Here is a 22,261-nt window from a genome sequence, read left to right as displayed (position 1 = left end):
GAGGCAGGGGAGGGGGCAGGCTCTCCGCAGGGGACTCATCTTTGTGTGGTGGGTGGAGGTAGGTCAGGGAAGAGGGAGAAGAGGGACGTTGCAAGGATCAAGCAGACTGGGCAGCTCTGGGATGTCCGGGTGGTGATGGGGAGGGAGGAGGGTTCAAGCTGCAGGTCCTGTTTATGGATGGCCTCTACCAGGGGTAGATCCTGCTGCCAGCTGGCTCTAGGCAGGCGGCGGAGCTACGCATGCGACACAGGGGGGACGGCACATGCGGGCATGCCACAGACACGGCGCTTCCCTGGGGACCGGGGCGCTCCAGAGCCTACCTGGGATGTGGAAATGCTTGGGTGCTTGGTATGAGGTTGGTGTGGAGGACCTCACATCTAACTGGCTATAGTAGGGGGAGCTGCGCCCGCTCTCGGTGCCTACGCGGTGCCGAGCAGAAGCAGCCATAAGTGACCGAGAGAGAGAACAAGAGGCAGAAGAAAATGGGTGTTAAATGCAGTGGTGTTAGAAGAGCGGGGGGGCGATGGGGACGTGCGCCTGGCTGTGGTCCAGGATGGGGCGTGATGGAGCAAGAGGAGATTTCCCGCATCTCCAGAGGAAGGCGGGATGCAGAGGAAACCCCATGTGTGGGTGCTGTTACAGGGCAGCAGGCTGCCCCACCGCTGGTGAGAGGAAAGCCGAGCGTGCTGCAGAGGCAAACGGTGATGAGCCCGTAGCGGTGCAGCGTAGGGGGTAGCTCAGGGAATGCGGGACCTCCAGGCTTACTGACCTTGGATTTTCCCAGTCGTTCCTCCCCGGCTCCAAAGGACAGGAGACATGGCACAGACACACTCTGCTTCCCCCCGACATGCTCCAGGGCATGCACACGTTTGTGTGTGTGTCTAAGGACCCCCTTTACAGCACTGGCTGGGCACAAGCACTCTCGTGCACACCCCTCCCAGAGCCACCAAGCCAGCTGTGGCATCTTTACTGGACCTGAGGGGTCACCTCCCTCCCCACCACATCCTCCATGAGCCCCAACTCAGGTCTGAGCCAGGACAAAGCCCCCTCGGCCTCTCCTCTCTGTTCGCAAGACAAGAGTCGGGGGAACACAGCACACAGCAAAGCTGGTCACTGCCTGACAACTCTTGTTGCTCTCAGCCCCCCATGGACCCCCCAGGCCTCCTGCCTGCTTGCCAGAGGGGGGACCACTGAGGTCCCCTGGGAGAAGCAGGGGACGGTTTGGTGACCCCACTCCAGTTGGGGGTCTGAGCTTAGTCCAGCCTGGAGTTGCAGCTGAAATCCTCACCTGAACGGTAGAAATGGTGGGGGGACCTTGGGATGGTGGGGGACATGCCCTGGCGGCTGTAGGTGGGGGAGTCAATGTAGCCAGGGCTGGAGGCTCGCCTCTGCCGCATGTCAAAGCTCTCGTAGATGTCCTGGGGATGGCGAAAGGCATGGAAAGAAGCGGGATTAGAGCTGGCAGGATGAGGGACAAGGCAGGTCAGTGCCTCGGCTGCCCTGTGAGGAGGTGTCCCATGGAGGGGGGTCCCCATGCTTGTGGCAGCCCAGGAGGGTGCATGCTTTGCAGTGTGACATGCAGGGCAGCGTGCATGTCCTCCACAGCTGGAGGGGTCCCCAGGCTGCTCTGCCTCTCTGCTGATGAAATGCAGGCAGCAACGCCCAGGGTTTGGGACCAGGTGACAGTGTCTGTCAAGAGGCTTTCATCCCCTTGCCTAGAGATAGTCCCCTTCCCCTGTGCTTGTTGCCAATTACTGGCGTCCCCCTCCACTCTGGGTGGCACTCTGGGTCCACTCTGCCAGGGAAGATTCGCTTGCTGCTATCCCTGGGCCCCTGAAGGACAGGACCCTCCTGGACAGGGTCCCTTGTCTCCCACCACATCAGGGCAGCACCCAGGCAGGGGGACGTTCAGCAGAGCCCCAGTGGTCCCTGGGCAAAGGGACGCCCTGTGGTGGCAGCAGGTGACAGAACCCCCGGTGCCCGCCGGGGGCATTACCTGTGAATATGGGGAGAGGGTCCCCAGGGACTGGAGGCGGCAGGAGGCAAAGTGGGGGGGGGGAGAGAGAGAGAGAGAGAGACAGCACACGGTTAAGGAGAGCACTGACAGACTGAGGTCCCACAGCAGCCCATTTTCCCTGTGTTACAGCCTCATCACAGCTGCCAGGCAGTGAGGGTGGCTGGTGGCACAGCCAGAGCCCAACTATGGCAGGACGCAGGGCAGGGAGCCCCCGGCCAGGAGGGGAGCTCGTGCGAGGATGGCACCTCCTGAATCGGCAGCCTGCACCCCTTCTCAGAGACCTCAGTGGAGCGGCTGCAAGGGGGGGAAGGCAGTTGCTGGCCCCGTGGTGCTCCACGGTGGGCCATGGCCATGCTGCCTGCACCATCACCGGGTGGGCTGGAGGAAACCAGACTTGTGACAAGCCTTGGGACTCGAGATGAGAGTAAGAGATGCTGCTGCTGCTGGCCATTACAAAGTCCTCTTCCAGGATGACCTCAGGTCCCCCATCTCTGTGTGAGCTGCTCAGACCCTCTTCTTCCATGGACTTACTGAATTCATCCAGCAGCCCCAGCCTGCCTGGGGGAGCGGGACAGGGCAATCCCATGCCATGTGCTGCTTGAGCATCATCTCATCACATGCTTGCAAAAAACGCACTGACCAAGCCCCCTTCCCCTGGCTGTGGGGCCAGCACCCAACAGGGGCAGCCCTGCCGTGCCAGGGCTGGGTGGCCAGGAGGATTGCTTGCCAGGGGCCAGGCTTTGGCCTGAACCTGCTGTCTGTCTGTCCCTCCACCCTGGAGGGATGCACGTGTGCTGCATGCCCTCCTCCTCTCCTGCTGCAGGCTGTGATGGGTGAGCTCTCTGCCACATCACTCCCAAGGGCGACGTCTCCTCCTGTGCAGTGCTGTCTGTCCCTGCACGTCGGGTCTGTGGCACGGTGTGGGCAGGGCGCTGCCATCAGCTGATAAGGTCACTGGTTTCTTTCTTACTCTACAGCACCACCACCAAGATTTCCCTTCCAGCCCAGGCCCTCTTTCCACTGACAGGGAGCTTCTGGGAGAGGTCTTACCCCTGCTCCTGCCTCCCTGCAGCATTCCCACTGGAGTGAGCAAACCCACATGAAGTTTTCCCCATTGCCCCGAATCAGGGCCCGGCTCCCTGCGCAGCCTGGCATTTGGCGTATCGAGACTCAGTACCTCCCCATAGCTATATCTTTCCAGCGTCTCATCCGACGTGTATCTGTGATAGGGCTCGTAGGAAATGAGGTCAGGACGCTGCACTTCATAGATGGCTTTAATCTTGGGAAGAGCTGCCAGGTCTTTGTAATTAAGGATCTCATTATCCACTTTAGCCTAGGGAGAGGGAGAGACAGAGAGACGGAAAGGAAGAGGAGGAGAGAAGGAAGGGAAGGTTGGAGCGCACAGTGTGGAGCCAGCACAGAGCAGACAGAGCCCACCTCAGCCCAGCAGCAGGAAGAGGTAAGAGGAGATGCCCGACAGGCAGCAGAGGGAAAGGGCAGAGGAGCTGGGAGGGTGGGACTGTGCCCCTCCGAGCGCTCCTGGTCTGTGCCAATGGCACTGGCAGCACGGCATGCTTCTGCGGCAAGGGTGCATGGCTTGTCTGTGCTGTCCCCAAAAGTTGGGCTCGTCCCTTGGGAGATGCCTCACAGTGCAGAACAACACTGGGAACTGCTGCACCCTTCCCTGGGGCCAGAGCATCCGTCCTGCCCTGCGCTGAGGAGGGCCAGAGCTGTACTTACGCAGATGACACGGTTCGGGGAGCCGATGCTGGAACCGGGGGGTGAGATGGAGGTTTCTGACGTCCTTCTGTGCTGTGGAGGCAGAAAAGCGGAGGACATGTGAGAGCATGGCGAGGAGGGACCCACAATGCTGGGTGCAGCAAGTAAATCATTGGGTTTTGGGGCTGAATTTCACTCAAGGTCCAGTTCCTCTGCCCTTTCATCCACTTGCTGCCGGTGCCCATGGCCGTTGCAGGCCACCCTGCTGTCCGGCTTTGCACTCTGGCCTCTCTTGGGGCCAGATCTGGAGTCAGGCGAGTGGCCTGGCAAGACCCAGCCCGCAGCTCTCCCCGTGGCCAGCTGGGTGCAGAGAGGGAACAACAGCTCGAGGGGTGCGGGGGGGTTGGTTGAGGGGACTGCTGTGCCCCCTCCCCGCCTGTGGCGTGGGCTGATGCCAGCCAGGAGGCAGGTCCCCACTAACAGCCTCGGCCACAGCCACCCGCCGTCCTCTGGGCAGCGGGGACAGAGCTCGTGCCAGCCTCGGGAAGCTGCCCCGGGCTTGGACACCGCCACAACGGTTCACCTCCGGCAGGGACTCGGGGGCAACATCACCTGAGACGTGCCACCTCTCGGAGATGACCCTCACCCTGCTGCCTACCTTTAGCTTCTTCTCTGCTCTGGCCGCCTGCTTGCAGATGGGGTGCCACACTTCGGAGCCTGAAACGCAGCAAAGGGAAAGTGTTTCAGCTCACCCCTGCTGCTAGGGATCGTCCAGCTCCCCCTGCCACGGGGGAGTCCCGTCCTGTCCCTGCCACCTCCAGCACTGACTTGCAGCCCACGGTGCCCCGGGGGGGACGTGTCAGTGCTCTCCGCAGCAGCAGCCACATTGAGCAACCGGTGTTATAGGAGCGCAAACCCTGCATGCCGGGGCGGCAGCTCCTGGGGGGCCCTGCAGGGGCACAAGGTGGGAACCAGAGTCTCTCCATGGGGAGCAGAGCAGGAGGGAGGCAGCGAGCCCCGAGGATGCAGAGGGAGGTCACCTGCTGGGTCCCACCAGCTTTCCTGGGCACCTTCTCCACTACAGCGCAGCCACAGGCACGTGCCCCATAGGGCAGCGGGGACTGGTGTCCCTACTAAGAAACGAAACGGCTCCCAAGCACCGAGATGTAGTGGCCAACACTACTAAACTGTGACAGCAAACCCAGGTGTGGTTTTGGTGCAGCCCAACCAGTGCTTAGCCAGGCAGCTCCTGCTGGTTAAACCCAGGGTAACACTGAGCCCAGGGCATCCACAGTCCCTCGCACACCCTCTGGGCTGGAACCAGCAAAGCCACCGAGCTTTGCCCGGGTGTGCCCAGGGATGGATGCTGAGCACACCCATCCTGCTGTGCATGACAGGGCCTTACCGAGACCCCCACTCTCGCTCTCTCAGTGCGCAATTCCCCTTTGCCACCCATGGGATTGTTAGTGAGACAGGGTGACAGGCAAGCACAGGTTACTGACAGAAAACAAACCCTCCCTCTGCGCTGGAAATAGCCCCTAAGGCAGCTCCAGGCACGGATGAGCTCCTGCCAAAACCAAACCCAAACCATCCAGCTGTGCCAAGTGAAAGCCTTACCCCTCCAGTGCTGGTCGCAGCATAACCCAGACAGGGGGAGTTGGGGGTGGTGGGGAAGGGGTCCTGGACCACCCTTCCCTGGGGTTGGAGAGAGCAGGGAGCCAGGCACCCAGCACCTATCCCAGCCTCTATTCACTGGGTGCAGGCGAGGGACACATCCAGGCATGCCCGGCAGCACTTCCCCGCTGTGCAGGGAGACTCCCAGTGAGCAAAAAGCTGCTGCTGATGAACAAAGTCTCCTCCAGCTCATTGGCAGGGAAGGTTTCATGGAGAGAAATGATTGCCACATGGCCCAGGAAGAGCGCAAGGGCTGGGGAACAGCAGAGAAGGGGTCTCTGGCATTGCTGCATAGAGACGCCCTTTCGGCACCAAGTGCCCTAAGGGCCTGAACCCCAAACGCCCCCACAGCCCCCACACCTCCGCACAGCCACGCTGGTCCATGCCCTGACATGGGGCAGGGGAGTCCTTCCTCAATGCAGCAGGATCCCTACCTGTGAGGTACATCTCCTCTCCTTCCGTGAACATCTGGTGGCAGCGGACACATCTGGCACAGGTGGGGTGGTAGTGCTTCCCTCCTGCCTGCAAGGACAAGCAGAGAAGAGAGGCTCCTGAGCGAGGCAGGACATGGTGACGTGCTCGTGTCCCTGAGGGCAAGTGGCCCTGGCATCACTTGCTGCTGCAGACAATGACAAGGCGAATGGGGCAAAACTGCCCCCGGTGGCCTCCGAGACCGCCACAACACATGGAGAAAACCACTTCATCACTAATGCTTCTCACTTGCTGGACTACAAGTCAGACTGGGAAGTTTCTGCTCTCCTTGAACTGTCCAACACACAGGAAAGCAGAGCCAGGAGGTCCCAAACCCCCAAGGAAGGCACCCCTACAAACCTCACCCCTAATAAATTGTCCTTGCACTCTGGAAATAACTGAGACCCTCTGCAGTAACACTCAGCCAAGCAGCCATGCTTTGTACCAGCTCCTTTCCTCTACAGCTTTGAAGAGAAACAGCAAATTTGGCCCAGGATGTCACAGCAGGGAAGCAATAAAAGGAGAAGGGCTCCCAAGATAAATCTTGCAAAGCACAGGCTTCCTTTTGCTGTCAAACCCTCCCTGGATACCATCGCCATCCCCTCTCCCTCAAGAAACTTTTCTCCTGTGAAGCCATGCCCAAACTTCAGCTCTAGCGACATGCTATTCCCCAGCTGAGCGGGAGCTGGGCTGCTCCCTGTGCTCTTTGACAGGGATAATAGCTTTAATTGGTAGCTTTACAGGCTCATTTTCTGGTCTGGGAGCTGGGAGGCAGGAACTGGCTCGGGGCAGGAGGAATCTGGGCTGTGCTGTTAGAGCTCGACCCCAAAGGACATTATACTCCCATAATAATCCAAGAGAAGAGGAAGGATAATTTAAGGCAGCAGAGGGAAGACGAGGCTCTTGCTGACAAAAAAGGGGGTTAAGACAGACGGGGCTGCAGCTGGTTTGAAACAGAGAGGATCAACAGGAAACTTTGCTGTGAGGATAACTGAGAATCTGCCAGTTGGTTGCCCATAAAAACCAACCTGGAATTCAATGTCCTTGGGATGCAGATGGCAGCCAGTGGCTTTTCCCCTCCAGTTTATGCCAAAAATGAGTGGAAGGTTTTAGGGCAGGCAGGGGAGACGAGTGGGAGAGTCTGGACCCCTCTTCCTTTCATTGCAATGCACCCCAGTCACCTCCCTGTGCCAGCTGGCAGCAGCACAATGTACTCCTGGGCTGGCCCGAGTGAGCCCACAGCCCAAACAACCCCAGTTGGCACCCAAAAGCTTGATAACATGGCAGGAAAGTCACCGGTGGGAGGGCTGCAGAGACAGACCTACCATGAACGCAGAGGATCAGCAGGGAAGGCCCCAGCCCCAGTCCCCCAGGCTCTCCAGTGGGATGGGAGAGGTCCCCACGGCAGCCCCAGCAAGAAGCCACCCTGAGCCCCGGCCCAGCCACAGCACCCCACGGCAGGGGCTTGCGCTGAACGCTTCGCCAGCCTGAGCAAACACACCTGCTGGTTCCAGGCTATACAGATCCTAAACCAATTTTACCCCTAAAAGCCTCATCTGGAGCCCCTGGTGTCAGCGACGTTGTGCTAACGGGCTCATCGTGTATCATGCCCATTGCTCCAGGGAGCTGACCCACCGCCCCACCAAGGCAGAGGCTCCCAAAGACGGCCAGTTCCTCCCGCTCTGCCCGAGCCCCTCTGCACAAAGCCCTCCCTCGGCAGCTGCCCACCACAGCACCGTGCCAGCACCCCTCCGCGCCAGGCACCCAGCACCCACCAGCCAGTGCACCCACGGCAGACACAATGAGCTGCATCAATTAGAGACGACGGCCATAAACACAGGGAAAAGAGGTGAAAAATAACCCCGGTAAAGCCCAGCTCCTACTCACTTCAAGGCAGTGTGCCTGCAGTTCCCATCACCTGTATTTCCAGCTGGGTAGAGACAGCTAACGCAGGGGACATGGGGCCCTGGTGACCGATGTGCCACCTCTGAATATGGGATGGGCTTGGTGCTCTTGGACCCTGTTAGTACCCCCAAAGGCTTGGTGTGCTGACAGAAAGGAAAAAACCCCTCACGTATATACATCTTTTCCTATCTAGACTATATGGGCTGCTGTCACAGGTCAGACAATGCCAAAAGGGGATGCCTTGCAGATCGGTGTGTGGATGTAGAGGGAGGCTGGCTGCTCCCCCAGCAGTATGTACCAGCCCAGTCTCAACTTTCATTTCAACACAGAAGACCTTCTCCAAAAGCTACCCGTCTCAACACGCACCACTCCTCCTCAAGGAGCAACTCTCCAAACCAGGCACAAACCTTGTTCCTTTTACATTGGTAAGACTACAGCTCGTAAAGGGCTGCTGGAGGCTGCAAGGGAAGAGACCTGCTCGTTATCACTTCGGGTCCCTTAAAGACTCATTAATCATCCAAGCCTGGCTGCGCAGCTCAGAGCGGTCGGGAAAGCCCAGAGGCTGCCGGGATAGCACGAGAAGGCTCCTTAAGGCCTAAAATTATTTAAAGGCATCCTTTCCATTTCACGCTCTGCCGGAGAAGACAATTAAAGCCTCTGGTTTTACAGATCATTCAATACTGCGAGCAGGCACGTACCTGGGGAGGGTGGGGAGCGCGGGCCCAGCCCTGGCCGTGGGGAGGCAAGGGGTGCCCGCAGCGCCTGCGGGTTCCGCGGTGCTCGCCTGGCACAGCCCTCCGGCACCCAAACCCTACGCTCCTCTCGGCTCCATGACGGCGCCTGCGAGGAGGTGGCAGCTCAGCTCTGCCCACAGGGACCCGGGTGCCAAGGCGCGTTACTTCCAGCCCACGGGGTCCCATTGCACAAGGAAGGCTCTCGTGCCCGGGCGTGGGTGCGGCAGGCAAGGTGCTAATGTGAGATGGCTGCTGTCCAGAGCATCTTGTGGGATTCAGCCAGCTTCTTCCCATAGCCTGGCATGGGTGGGCAGAGCTGGCTGGCCCCTCCAGACAGAAAGAGCCAATGTCGGGAGCAGAGCTGGGGATGGAGGGCACAGGGGGAGGCGGAGAGAACCAGAGCTACTGCCAGGACAAGAGCCAGGGGAAATGGAGGTGAGGGAGAAGGAGGGCTGTTCCCTCGTCACCGTCCCAGGACTGTCTCCAGCTTGAAGGTGGGCTGTCACTACCCCACCCGTCATGGCCTGAGAGCTGCTCTCTATCCATCCCCTCAGACATGCAGCAGCAGGAACATCCTACGCTCGTCCTGACTCCACTGTGGTTGCACCAAGCAAGGAAAACCCTGAGAGCAGTGCAACAAGTGGCTCGGAGGCAGCGGTGCCCGATGGTGCCAGCCAGGCTGCCAGCACAGCCTTCGAGCCCGGGGCAGGGGTCCCAGGTCCCTTCTGGCTCCTCTCACCCACCCTCACCCGCTGAACATCCCGTACCACGTAACACGCAGCCTGCTTGCCCTGCTGGGATGGCTGAGGATGCTCTGTCCTGGCACGGGGTTATCAGGAACCCAAACGCCCAGGGGAACAGCAGCAGGCATTCAATGTCAGGGGAGCCTCTGGCTTCACCCTGCTCCATTCAGACATTTGCTGATCAAGTAGCCCCACGATGGGCAGCTGGCCCGCGGCAGCTGCTGCAGTGCTGAGCTCACGCTCACAGCAGCCAGTGCTGGGACTGCTGCCGAAGCCTGGAGTCAGCAGAAAGTCTTCCCAGGCAGAGGCAGCTCCCTGAGGAGGGAGAAGATGCTGGAGGGCTCCTGGCACCTGGCTCCAGTTTCAGGGGAGGTTCCCTGGCCAGTCTGGGTGCTCTCAGGCCAGCCCAGCCAGCAGGACTAGAGGGGGTGACGACTTCTTGGCAGGCTGTGAGTGAAACAGGCTGGACGTGTCCTGGAACAGCTCTCAGCAGGCTGGAGACCTACACAGCCGCTGCCGCTCCAGCCCACAGCACCTGTGGTCTGGCTCGCTGTGGAGGCACGGTACCTCTGATTTTGGGATACAGCTTCCTATCGCTGCTGTCTCAGGATGGCAGAGATGTGGGTGCCAATGCCACCCCAGGAACACTTCCCTTCTGCTCAGCTGCGCAGAGGGGAAGGTCTCAGGAGTGACTGAGCACGCTTTCAGCATTGCTGCCTCTACGCCACCACAGCCCGGCTCCATAGTATCACCAGGGGGTCTAAAAATCACAACAGGCTTCATTCTGACATCTTTCTCTATGCCCCCTGAGCCTTTAGTTTACCCTCAGACCAGATTTTCTGGATTTTTTTTTAACCCTGCAAACATGGGGGTAGAAACAGAAAGCGTGAGAGGACACCTCACCTCCAGGAGCAGGGACCTCAGCCAGGATGTGACCACCTGGCTGACGGGAAGGACCAGCCCTGGTGGACCTCTGTGCCCCTCCCCAGCAGCAACTCCCACTCCCCTTGCCAGCTGTGCAGCTCCACCATCACCCAAAACATGCTCCATGGCCACCTGCACCCATGCTTTACTGTTGGATCCCCCCCGCATCCCTCGGTGGCTCGGCCAGAGCAGGTCCTGTTGACCAGCGATGTGACGAGCAAAGCCCCCTCCCTCTTTGGCCCAGGGAAGAGGACCCCCTGCTCCTGTTGCTGCCCTGCAAAGGGGTGTGCCATGGGGATGGCTGCCTGTGGGCAGGGTGCTGCAGGAGCGGGCAGCCGTGCTGGATGTGTTTCCAAGGCAACAGGCAGGCTGCCTGCACAGGGATGCTCTCAGAAGGCGAGCTGGGGTGAGCATGGTGGGGACAATCCAGAGTCTGGCACGGCAGCAGCTGGTTAAGGCTGGTGTTCCCACATCTTGGGCTTCAGACACGTCCCAGCACACCCTAGCCACTGTGTGCTCTGGCTGCTTCTGGAGCTCCAGTATCCAAGCCACCTCTCCAAAGGTCTGCAGCACGGCAGTGCTCCTTCCCCCACTCCCACCGCTAGAGAAAGTGGTCAGACTGTGTCCACATACCTGCTGCAGGAAGAGCCATGGCCCCGAGAGACGGAGGGTAGCATGACAAGGGTGTAGGATGATGAAACTCCCACACCCCCCCAAGGCATGCACCTCTGGGTGGGATGCATGCGGTCCCAATTACAGACCGGGACGGGTTGGCTGCAGCCCCAGGACTCACCTCCAGCACCCTGCCGCTGATGTACCGGTCACAGGTCTCGCACTTAATGCCAAATTGGGCATGGTAGTCGGACTCGCAATATGGGATGCCATCCCTTTGGGAGAGGGAGGAGAAAGGGGTGAGTGGCGGGGGAGCCGGGCTGGGCACCCTGTTGGTGCAGCCCCAGCCCCGGGGGGTGCAGCCTGGCAATGGCCAGCACGGCCAAGCTTGCTGCCAGGACGGTGGCACTCACTTGCTGATGTACTCGCCGGTGAGGATGATCCCGCACGTTTGGCACTTGAAGCAGCTGACGTGCCACTGCTTCTCCAGGGCCAGGAGGGACTGGCCTTGCTTGATCTCCTCCTTGCAGCCTGCGCAGTCTGGGGGGACAAAAGCAGGGCGGGGAGTGTGGGACCACCGCAGCTCCCCGGCGGGGGGCTCGGCAGCGCGGCAGGAACACCCACATCTGCTGGCCCATGCTGAGGCACCCCTTGCACCCAGAGGAAAGCCCTGCCGCAGAGGACCCCCTTTTCTAGGGGATGCTGCTGTTATAAACACCCTGCTCCTGAGACCACTCCAGGAGAAGCCTCTTGGGGATCATTTCTTTATGGGGAATCATTTCTTTATGGGAATATGCCACCTCTGCTTGTTCCCAGCAAAGGAGCCAGGAGGAAAGCCTCCTGCTGGAGCTGGGACCTCCGAGGCACCGCTGGCACCCAGGCACCCCAGCCAAGCACCCGCCGCAGCGCAGCGCCGGGTCTCCCTGCTGGGCTGGCGAATTTGAGCCAGAGCGAGTGCCTGGGCTGCTGGGGCCATGCTGCCCTGGCAGGTCCCCGGGGGCTCTTCTCCAGGACAGGAGCGGTGGGAAGTGTCCGGGAGTGAGCGCAGCAGAGGAAGGGCTGTGCTCTCCGGCAGCCGCGTCCGGCCCCGCTGCAGTATTTACGAGACTCCCTTCCTTCCCCGCTTCCCCTGGCTCCCGTCAAGGCTGGGAGCAGGAAGCACATGGGCCTCGGACTCCTGACCTTGACTTCTCCTTGTCCTCTTCTCCCCCTGGGCAGCAGGTTTGCCCGGATGGGGGTTTCTCCTTAACCCCATCCCTGCCGCCTCCCTCCCTGCTGTGGCACCGGGGAGGTGCAGCAGCACCGCAGAGGCAGCACAGGCAGCCTGAGCAGGCAGGCTTTTCCACTCAGACCACCCCAGGCAGCCCTACACCAAGCCCCTGCCCGCTGCACAAAGCTAAGAGGGGAGGATTTTTGACCCCTGGCTAAAAGCAGGCTGGCCAGCTCGGCTGAACCAGGATCTGTTCCTTCTCCGACACAGATCCTGCTGGTTTTTGAGTCGCTCGCAGGGCTGCAGGGAGAGGCTCAGCATCCTTCTCCTAGGGATGTCCTCCCTGCAGAGTGCACCAGCGCGGGCTCCAGCAGGCACACCTCCCCTGCCACTCCTTCTGGGTGGCACTGCCAGGGCTACCTGGGCTGCAAGGGGCACACGCGGGCAGCAGCCTGCAGCTGGCTGCAGCCTGCATCTGGCTGCAGCCTGCAGCTGCCTATGAATAAAGCATGGTGCCCTCAGGTAACCCCGCTCTGCAAGCCGGGGAGGAGCGCTGGCGGGAAGGGGACGGGAAGGGAGAGGGAGGAAGGCAGGCGAGAGGCAGAGCGTGCGGCTGCCCTTCCTCTGCCCGCTGCCCCGGCCCTGCTAGGGCAGACAGCGGGGTGCTGCGGGCTGGCCACAGCCTGCTGCTGGGCAGCTCGGGGTGCTGACGGGGGAAGCCCTGTCCTCTGGCTGGGGCTCAGTCAAACGCTGCCACGTCCCCTAACTCCATCGAGGCTGTGGTAAGAGCTGGGGGCAGGCACCTTGGGGGGATCCCAGGGACCCATCTGCAGCAATTCGTAACTCAACCCAAACAGCCACCACCAGCGCCACCACGGCGACTGGTGACAAGGACCATGGGTGACACCACGGTCCTGGGTCCGGCCCTGGCTGCAGGACTCTGCTGCAGGCACTGATGCTCGGGGCTTGCTGAGCCGCAGCAGCACGGGCCCCCACGCAGCCCCCGCCGCCAGCTCAGCCTGCTGACATGGCAGGGTTTGGGCACGATGGTGTGGCACAGCTCCCGGCTCTCCCTGCCTTCTGCCACCTGCCCACACGCTGCGCTGAGGCAGCTCCCCTGGAACCTGACAGCAGCAAACATGGAGCATATGGGAGACAGAGAAGCATGGACCACACGTTAATGCTGCAGTCCCCTCACTCCAGACGCAGGCTGAAGCGAGCCCTGTGTGCAGTAGCTCCGTGCCAGAGGGATGCTCTACCAGCCCCCAAGCACAGCACCGCAGTGGCCTGGGGCAGAGAGCCAGCAGCAAGGAAAAACTGGGGGGGCAAAGCATGGCACAAAGGGAGGGTATCCCAAGGAACAACCTGGGGTCAAAAGCAAGGCCAAACCCACCCAAAAGAGCCTGTCCATTGCTGTTGTTGAGTTTTAGTTTGGGTTCATTAGTGCATCAGGATGAGCCTAAGAAGCCTTTTGGTGCTTGCAGAGGCAGTGAATAACACCAGTGTTGGGAAAGCCAGGTGAGCAGTCCCAGGGCTGGCACTTGGACACAGACTTTGGTGCAGCTGGACATACAGCAACACCTGGCCGCTGCCTCAGAGAAAACCCGGCTCCAAAACCCACCCCAGATAGCACCCACTGGGGTGGCAGCACCCGCCCAGGTCACAAACAGATCAAAGGAGTTTCCAAAACCAGCAGTGACCTGCAATCCTGGCTTGAGCTGTGGGACTACCCCGTTTCTCCTCTGAAACCTCTGCAAACACCCACACCTCCGTGCAGTGCTGCACACTGGCTCCACAGCCCATCCCGTCACCCCTGCCGAGCACCATCCAGGGGCATGTGGTCCCTCTGCTTGCAGCCATCATGTAACACGAGAGCAGTCAACTTACGGCTGGGGCCATGGATCTTGATGGGTTTGGTGCTGATGAGAGAGTGGGAGCAGTTTTGGCAGACGCAGTCCTTCCCGCTGAACGTGACCTTGTCTCCGATGGGGAATGGCTTCCTGCGGCCAAGGAGAAGTGGAGAGGTGTGAGCTGCTCGCTCCCCTCCACGCAGTGCTTGTGTTGCCCGTGAGCGCCTTCCCCAGAGGCCAGCGGGACCCACGGTGCTGGGGGGCAGAGGGGCTCCAGGCAAGGGCTACAAGGGGAGGCAGCAAATGCACACGTGTGCTGGGGCAGGAGGACCAAGGCAGGCATTAAGGCAGGTCTGCAGGCTGCAAAGGGAAGGGTTGGAGCCATTTCATTGCCTCCCAAGGATTTCCACTAAGATAACGCAGAGGAGGTAGCTCCTATGGTGCTGAGCTGGGAACGAGGGGCTGCGGGCTAACTAACAGCCCTCTCCCTGGTGCACAGCCAAGGGCTGTACAGGGCTTCTGCAGGGGGATCACGCACCCTCAGCGATGGCTTCAGCTCACCTGCAGGTGCTGCAGACGAAACACTTGGGGTGGTAGGTCCTCCCCAGGGCAGAGATGACCTCTCCGGTGATGAAGTCCCCGCAGCTGTCGCAGCGGGTCCCGTAGAGCTGCTGGTAGTCGTGGGTGCAGATGTACTCCTGGTTCTTAAAGAAGAAGCCCGACTGGGCCAGGTCGCAGCCGCACACTGCAGGGGGAGGACAGGCACCCGTCAAGGGGCCAGCGGGCAGGTCCAGCCCCAGGGCTCAGCCGGGAGCTCTGAGCCCACCTCTGCTGCCTCTGCAGCAGTGGTCCCAGGGCATCCATGAAGACACAGCTTTCTGCAGGTATCTCAGAGGGTTTTCCTTCCCCCCAGATGCGCTGGGGCCTTCCCCCAGCACCACAAGATGTCAGTGTTGGGCTGCGGTGGGGTGCAGGATGGTGCTGCCCAGACAGCCAGGGCTGGGCGCTCCCAGAGGAAACCTCAGTGCCGGGAAGGGAACCCCTGCAGCCCCCCAGTCACCATGCACAAAGAGCCCGGGAGAGCCTCTGGCATCCCCTCCTGGACCCACGGCACCTGGATGGGGCTCAGCCCCTCCGTTTGACACTCTCATGGTGTCAGGAAACCAAGAACAGGACCGGCAGAGTTGGGCATGGCCGAGGGACAGTTGGGGAGAGGTCTTCTCCACGCTCTGGGGCGTCTTCTCTCCGCTCCCTGGCCTGGACATGAAGCCGTGCCCTAATGGGAACAGGTCCTGGGACACACTGGGGTTGGTGCTCTCACTGCTTGTTTTCCATAGGCGTCCAGCCCAACTTTGCTTCCTTCCCTGCTGTGGGAACCGTGGGTGGTGCACAGCCCATCAGAGTAATCCAAGGAGACATGGCAAGCCCTGGCCCTTAGTGTCATTTCCCTCCTATGTCTTCTCCATCCAGAGAGATGTCGAGAGCATCAGACCCTGGAAGGCACCTCAGGAGTAGCACAGGGACCAGGTCCTGGGGCCTCTGCACGATGCCCATCACCTGTCCTGCAAGGTGATGGGGTGCAGGGGGAACTACAGAGAAACGAGCACCTGCTAGCACAGCCCATCTTGGTCTCTGCTTCTACTCTTCACCCCCAAGCGCCCCTCTGTCCTGTCCTTGCACACCTCACCTGCACCCATGGGCCAGCCCGCGCAGCAGCCACCCTCCCCAGGGCAAGGCTGGACCCACCGGCTGCAGGGCCCACAGGGGCAGAGATGCAGCTCCTCTCCCGCAGAGCATCCCCTGGCAAAGCTGATCCCTGGAGCTGTGGGTGGACAGCCAGGGGATACAGGGCCAGCACCCACTGCTCTCTGAAAGAGCCTGCCAGCGCTTACTTGTCAGTGACAAGGGACAGGCCACCAGCTCTGGGACAGCATCGGGAAGGAGAAGGAAGATAAAAATGAGGCAGGTCTGGGCCCTGTTTGCTGTGGGACCCATAGCACATCCCCAAAAGCTGCACCAGCTGTGCCAGGCTCCCGGGGACACGTCAGGGACAAGCCATGGGGCTGGCGTGGGAGCCAGTGGTGGCAGGGGGTAAGAGCTGTGAAGGAAGGCGAGACAGGAGGATTTCCTCTCATTACTTATTCCCTTTCACTTGGAAATCAGGCGGCGAGCACTGCCAAGCTCTCCCTGCTGGCTCCTGGACCCTTTGAAGCCGGCAGCTGTCTGAGCTCTTGGGATGAGCAGCTCCCTCTCGATCCTGCACATCCAAGCTCGGAAGAGGCAGGGGGCTCAGCCCAGCACCCCACACGTGTAGGTCAGCCCCGAGGGTAACCTGGGGCCCACAGCCGCTCCCAGAGATCTGGGGCTGCCTGCTCCATGGGGCACAGGGCTGCAGTAGGGGTGGTGACAGCCCAGGGGAAAAGTCCCCTCCAGCCAAACCCTCTGTTCCCTGGGGAGGAGCAGCAAAGCATGGCCAAAGGGACAGGGATTTATGTCCTGCTTAGCACAAGGTGCTGGGATCTTGAAAGACCAGAGACCTTTAAAAAGCCCTGGTAATGGGATGCTTTACAACCTACAGAAGCAGCCACTGGCCTGGTTGAGAGTGGCTGCTTTAATAAACGCACTAGGGAGCTCTTCAGCCTTGACTCTGGGCCGTTAGCTTTTACAGCTCCACAGCTCTCCTCTTGTGCTCAGGGAAGATTCAAGCAACCTCCCTCCTCTATTTCTGCCAGCCCCTGGGGGCTGCTGAGCCCCAGCTGCAGCACACAGCATCCCACGGCACCTCAGTTGCATCCCATGCACGGGTGGCAGCGATCCGTCACCCATCCCCAGACCCGTCGGGAGCCGCTCTGGGCATCTCCCCCGCCTCACCGCCTCTCAGCCAAGCTGGCAACACCTCCTCCTCCTCCCGATTTGGGGGCAGGCAGGCGGCTGAAGGACGCGGTGGCCCCCCCAGATCACAGATGGGCCGTGCGTACGTTTGGGACCGGCGCAGCGTGGGCTGCCGGCATTCAGGCAGCTTGAGGGTAGTGACGGTGCCCAGGTCTCGGCCACCCCTGTTCGCAGCCTGCCGGCTCTGGCATCACGCAGGGGCATTGCCTGCACCGTGCCAGCCCCGTGCCGTTACCCCCCCGCCTGCACCATGCCACATCCACCCCTGCGGGAAACTGCCACCCTCAGGCGTGTGACCACATCTGAGCAGGTCAGGTAGGTCTGTCCCCAGCCTTTTGCTTTCCAGACTGCACCCAGGGCTGTGGGGCAACCTGACCACCAGCTCTTCGGGCGGCACTGTCCTACCTTGGCAGGTGAAGCAGCGGATGTGGAAGTGATTGCTCTGGACACGCACCACCTCGCCCTTGCAGGTGTCCCCGCAGCGGTAGCACTGGATGACGGTGGAGCTGCTCCCAGGCGTGTAGGGGTTTTGCTGATAGGGAACTGCTGGCAGAAAGGAGGGAGGGAAAAGCAAGAGAGGGGAAGGGTCTGTTAACATTCAGGACACAGCCGGGCGTCATGGCACTGACCTCAGCTGGGCAGCTGCAGAAGACCCCTCTGGTGACTGCAACGCAGCAGCCAGACATTAGGCTAAGGGCAAAGGACAGCCGAGATTGTGCCAGCACCCAGTGACTCTGAGCTGGGTACATATCCCCATCTGGATTCGGGATTTCCCTGTCCCCACAAAAGAGCCACTACCCATGTTTGGCTCACAGGTCTCCAGTCCTAAGTGCTGTTCCATGCAAGTGCCCGGGCACTGCTCCCTGCCCCTGCACGGATAACCAGCTCACCTGCAGCATCGCCCCCTGCAGCATCGCCCCAAAGCCATGCAGAGCTCCCCGGACGCTCTCCTATCTCCTAAGCAGGTGCAGAAGGACAATGCAGGGACCAGCTACCCACCGGCTCTGCTCTGCTCAGCCCTCGGGCAGTCCTGGCTGGCTGCTGACCTGCTCAGAAACACGCCAGCGAGCACTGATTTGGCAGCAGCATGGGAAGGAACTGTTGTGTTTTGGAGCTTCCACTTGTTTGGTTAAGAACTGGATGAAGAAGTCATTTTTCAAGGAGCTTTCAAACATCACAGCAATTGAGTGTCTGGCCCTGGTGGGACTCTCACCTCCCCAGAGAGGAGCAGCATCCCAGCCTTGCTGCTCCTTCCGGAGCGGCACTGCGGCGCGTGCAGGCTCTGTGCTGAGCCGGGGGCTGCAGGGGAGGGGAGGGCAATATGACTCCCCTGGAGCTATGGTCAAGAGCCGACCTTCTCTTGCTGCAGGTGGTCCTGGGACTTGCCTCCACTCCTCATCCCTCCCCAGCAGCTCTGCAGACCACCACAAAGGGCTGATGCTCTGCAACCTCATCCCACGCTCCAGGGGAGGAATCGTATAGAGGAGGGGGTCTTTCTGCTGTCTCAGCACAATCCCCAAACACATACCGAAAACATTTTAAAGAGCAGCTCCTGCTTTCCCTGCCCCACCTACAAATGCACGGGCTGCTCGCAGGAGCTCCAGGCTGGCTGACACCATGCTCACCGCTGCAGGCAGGGGCCAAGCAGCAAAGGACTTGTGTGCTGTAAGATTTCAGAGACGGAGTTGCAATTTGGGCAACTCGAGCAGCGAAGGGCAGGATTTCAATGGACCAGAGACTTTCTAACCTAGTGCTGAGCTGCATTCCCAGGAACAAGAGAAGCAGTTGATTGAAACCTGGTATGTGAACTCCCTCCAGAGCAGGGAGGAAGGGGCACAGGACAGAGGAGATCACTCATCAGAGAGGCTCCTTGCTCACCGTGAGGCAGATCATGTGGCAGGGAACCGAAACAGCCCATTATTATTGGCTTCAAAAGCAAAGGAAGAGAAGTCAAAATGACATTGAGACTGTCTCACAGTAAAATCCCATCACATATGCCCAGTGCCCAGAGATGCGCTCTACGGATGTGCAGCATTGCTCACCACTGGGAAAATGGGCTGACCCTCCCTGACCTTATTATTGGCTTCAAAAGCAAAGAAAGAGAAGTCAAAATGACATTGAGACTGTCTCACAGTAAAATCCCATCACATACACCAGGTGCCCAGAGACATGCTCTACGGACGTGCGGCACTGCTCGCCACTGGGAAAATGGGCTGACCCTCCCTGACCGCTGCTCCATCCCCTGGCGCTACGGAGCTGCCAGGGTCTGGCTGCCTCGCCAAGACCAACCTGAGGGCTGCAAGAAAAGCCAAGGTGCTTTCCTATAAGTGTCCCCCAGCCCCCCTGCAAAGCTCAGGCTCTGGCCTTGACACGAACTTCCAAGAGTTGCTGGGACTTCCCTCCCGATTGTGCTCTTGCAGGCCAAGAGCTCTGAGGCCAACAGAGGTACTTGGGGTACTAAAGGGTACTGCGGTGCCAACAGAAGAGCTATAATACAGGAGTTAGGCCAGCACAGACACTAACTACTCTAGATCTAAATCACCTTGAGGTCCCAGATTCGATGAAGGACACCTGTAAAGGGAGCAGGGTACCCCCACCCATTCTTTTGCAGGGAGGTGCAAGCCCTGGGAAGAGGGGTCCAGGACCTTCTGCAGCAGCTGCTGCTGCTGGTGGGCACTCCTGAACTCTGCAGCAGCCTGGGGGGACCCAGGCCTGGTCCCAACAGGATCTCTCAAGGCTGGAATAAATGGGGGAATCTCTTCTGTAGGGGTCTCCAGCAGAGCAAGAGTTACAGCACTGAAACTTCCTCCCACGCACCCTGTGCTCGCGCCCTCACAGAGAATGAAGCAGAAGCCAAGTCCTGGGACACAGCCATGGCAATCCACAAAGCTCGGAGAGAAAATCAGGAGGGAGGTGGGGTGAAAGGCTAGGAATTAATCAACACTTAAGCAAAAATGAATAATAAAAAATGGGGAAGAAAAAAATAATCAATGTCAGAAAATGCAGGCATCACTTATTCCGGGCTTCTGGTCTCTAGGGGAAACTTCTTGGTGTCCATAGCAACACATCGCCAAGCCCCTGCACTGGCAGGTCTGATGGGAGGGAAGGCAGAGGAAAAGGAGTCGATGATGGAAGAGATGCTTATAGCTGCGTTATACTGCTGGCAGAGATGAAACCGATACGGTCACTCCTATTTGTACCCATGGAGATGGGTCAGGACCCGGCTTAGGCACCATCGCCCTCCCGCCTGCCAGCTTTGTTCAGCACTAAGCCAAAAGCTCCCTGATTTGTGATTAACCTCCGGCCCGTGCTGGAATTTTGCTCTGGGAACATTAATGCATTGTTTTGCTGGGGCTCTGCTTGTTTTTGAGCAGGCAGCTGCCTGCCTCATGGCCTCACGCAGGAAGTATTACACATCACAACACCCCTGAGCAGAGGGACAGCTGAGCAGGGCAAAGCTCATTACACCAAAATAATCCAGTAATAATGTAAGTAGCATTAGTGGCCTCGCAGGCTGAGATACAGCAGTAGGGGTGAGGGGGTGGGAGCTGCCCAAGGAATGCCTTAATCTCACCCCGGTTTGCTCCCGCTTTTGCTTGTAGAGCGGGAAATTAAGCTGGCTTCGTTCAGCGACTAATGCATTTGTGCTCCACAATGCAGCGCCAAAGGCTGCCCAGGGCCAGGTTCCTGCAGGGCTGACCCCATGGCCCGGCTGGCGCTTGATCCGCAGGGTCCGAGGAGCCGCTGTGGCCACAGCCAGGCAGCGAGCTGCCGCACGGGGCTGCGTGGGCACGCAATAGGTTTCCCATTTATCCGGATTAAGGTGGCACCTCCGGTCAGGGATCGGTGCCCCGCACGGTCTTAGGGACAGATAGCGGCAGCCGTACGCAAGCAAGGGAGCTTGCGACCCGGGTGGGGGGAGAGACAGTGCCCCCAAACAACACCCAAGGCTGCGTAGAGGAGCTCTGTCCCCCAGGAGGGCAGAGGGACCTTGCCCAAGAGATCCTCCACGCCGTGCTGCAGTGAGCAAACTGCAGGTTCCTGCCGTGCATGCCTGGGCAATCCCCCTCCTTCGTTCGCAGAGCACCCACCTCCCGCTTCAGGAGGGTCAATAACCGCGTTTGCCTTCCTGTCCTCTTCCTGCACGGCATCCCAGCCCTCCACCGAGGAGCGGCAGGACAGGGGAACGCTGAACCCTTACGCTGCCTCTGAAACACTTTGAGCCCTTCAGGAGGGGTGGCTGATAGATGATCCCCATCTACCTTGGAGGGATGGCAGCTCAACACCAACACAAATAACAGGGCACAGCTCCCCATGGTGGCTTGGGGCTGAAAGGCTGACATAAAGCAAGCTCCACCAGCTGCTTGGGCCCCCCATTTCTTACCCAGGCAGCCCCATACCCCACCAGCAGCAAACCAGGACCAAGTTTCCAGGAGCACAAGCTGCAAGGAACAGAACACCCAGCGCCTTTTATAAAGATCCATCCATCGTCCCTCACCGGGATCAGACCAGGTCCTGCTGGTTTCCCACCTATCTCCCTCTCCCGGCCCATTAGCCCCCTGGGAAGCTCAGTTAGGTAGAAACTGCTGCAGGCGGGGTTTGCATCATTAGCAACAGGTAATTGGAAGCTCCCACCCAGCTCAGAGAGCCTGCCCTGACACTGTGTTTGCTATCAGCATGTTTATGAGACAGCATCTCCACAGGGGGATGGGGAGGCCTGATTTAATTAATTACCAGTAATTAATATTTGCATAATGCTCAGAGAGCCACAGGTGAAGGGGACTGTGGAAAAGCAAAGCATTCACCCTTTAATTAATAAGGAGAGGTGGTACCACAGTGGGAAGCTGAGGTGGGCGAGTGCCAGGGGTTGCTGCTGGGGCCGAGTGCCGGCAGGCGCAGCGAGGTGTGAGCAAAGCGGGTGCTGGCTGCGCGTAGGGAAGATGTCCCCACTGGGTGCTGTGGGTGTCAGCGTGGGGTCCAGGGCGTGCTGGGTGGGTGTCAGCGTGGGGTCCAGGTCCAGGGAGTGCTGGGTGGGTGCTTGGGTGAGACCTGAGTTGGGGTGGATGCCCGGAGGCGAGGGGGAGCAGCAGCGGCGTGCCAGGGCAGGCAGTGCTGCCAGGAGTCCTCGCACCTCCCTGGGGCTGAGCTCTCTTCCAGCAGCCGCTGCCTCCCACTCCTCCCCGCTGCCTGCAGTGAGCGATTCACCACAGTCATCCTCTGCACGCTCCCTGCGCTAACCGGGGCTGCAAATCATCCTCTCGCAAAAACCCACTGGGGGTGGTGGGACCGGGATGCTACAGGGTGCGTGCGGGATGCAGCTCCCCTGGGGAGGGTGAGGGAAGCCGGGCACCCGAACCTTGAGGTGGTCTCGGCTGGCAGACCTCGTGTCCCTAGGGAAGAGCTGATGCCACAGCGCTGGGCGAAGGCGAGGAGGGGGCCGGGAGCATGGCGGGGGCTGGGGCGGCTCAGGAAGAGGAAGCCCAGCCCCGCCAGAGGCGTCGAGGCCGAGG

The 22,261-nt window shown here is 60.0% G+C and overlaps 1 protein-coding gene across 13 annotated transcripts in view; it reads right to left on the bottom strand.

Moving 5' to 3' along the window:
* ABLIM3 (actin binding LIM protein family member 3) overlaps positions 1–22,261 on the bottom strand; it is a 57,038-nt gene that overhangs the window by 6,756 nt on the left and 28,021 nt on the right. For 4 of the 13 annotated variants that reach the window (XM_075056531.1, XM_075056527.1, XM_075056529.1 and 1 more), the window contains exons 2-13: positions 17,157–17,297; positions 14,421–14,604; positions 13,897–14,009; positions 11,213–11,339; positions 10,981–11,074; positions 5,845–5,932; positions 4,395–4,453; positions 3,758–3,829; positions 3,195–3,350; positions 1,997–2,026; positions 1,289–1,418; positions 321–419 (exon numbers count right to left, since the gene is read on the bottom strand). In XM_075056531.1, the coding sequence (XP_074912632.1) occupies positions 321–419; positions 1,289–1,418; positions 1,997–2,026; positions 3,195–3,350; positions 3,758–3,829; positions 4,395–4,453; positions 5,845–5,932; positions 10,981–11,074; positions 11,213–11,339; positions 13,897–14,009; positions 14,421–14,604; positions 17,157–17,297 (1,293 nt within the window). The remainder of the gene's footprint in view (positions 1–320; positions 420–1,288; positions 1,419–1,996; positions 2,027–3,194; positions 3,351–3,757; positions 3,830–4,394; positions 4,454–5,844; positions 5,933–10,980; positions 11,075–11,212; positions 11,340–13,896; positions 14,010–14,420; positions 14,605–17,156; positions 17,298–22,261) is intronic. The other 9 variants (XM_075056532.1, XM_075056537.1, XM_075056533.1 and 6 more) reach the window with 6 other exon arrangements.

This window comes from Buteo buteo, chromosome 24 (assembly GCF_964188355.1).
Source record: "Buteo buteo chromosome 24, bButBut1.hap1.1, whole genome shotgun sequence".
In the NCBI taxonomy this organism is placed as follows: Eukaryota; Metazoa; Chordata; class Aves; order Accipitriformes; family Accipitridae; genus Buteo; species Buteo buteo.
This window is presented reverse-complemented; position numbering and strand designations above follow the sequence as displayed.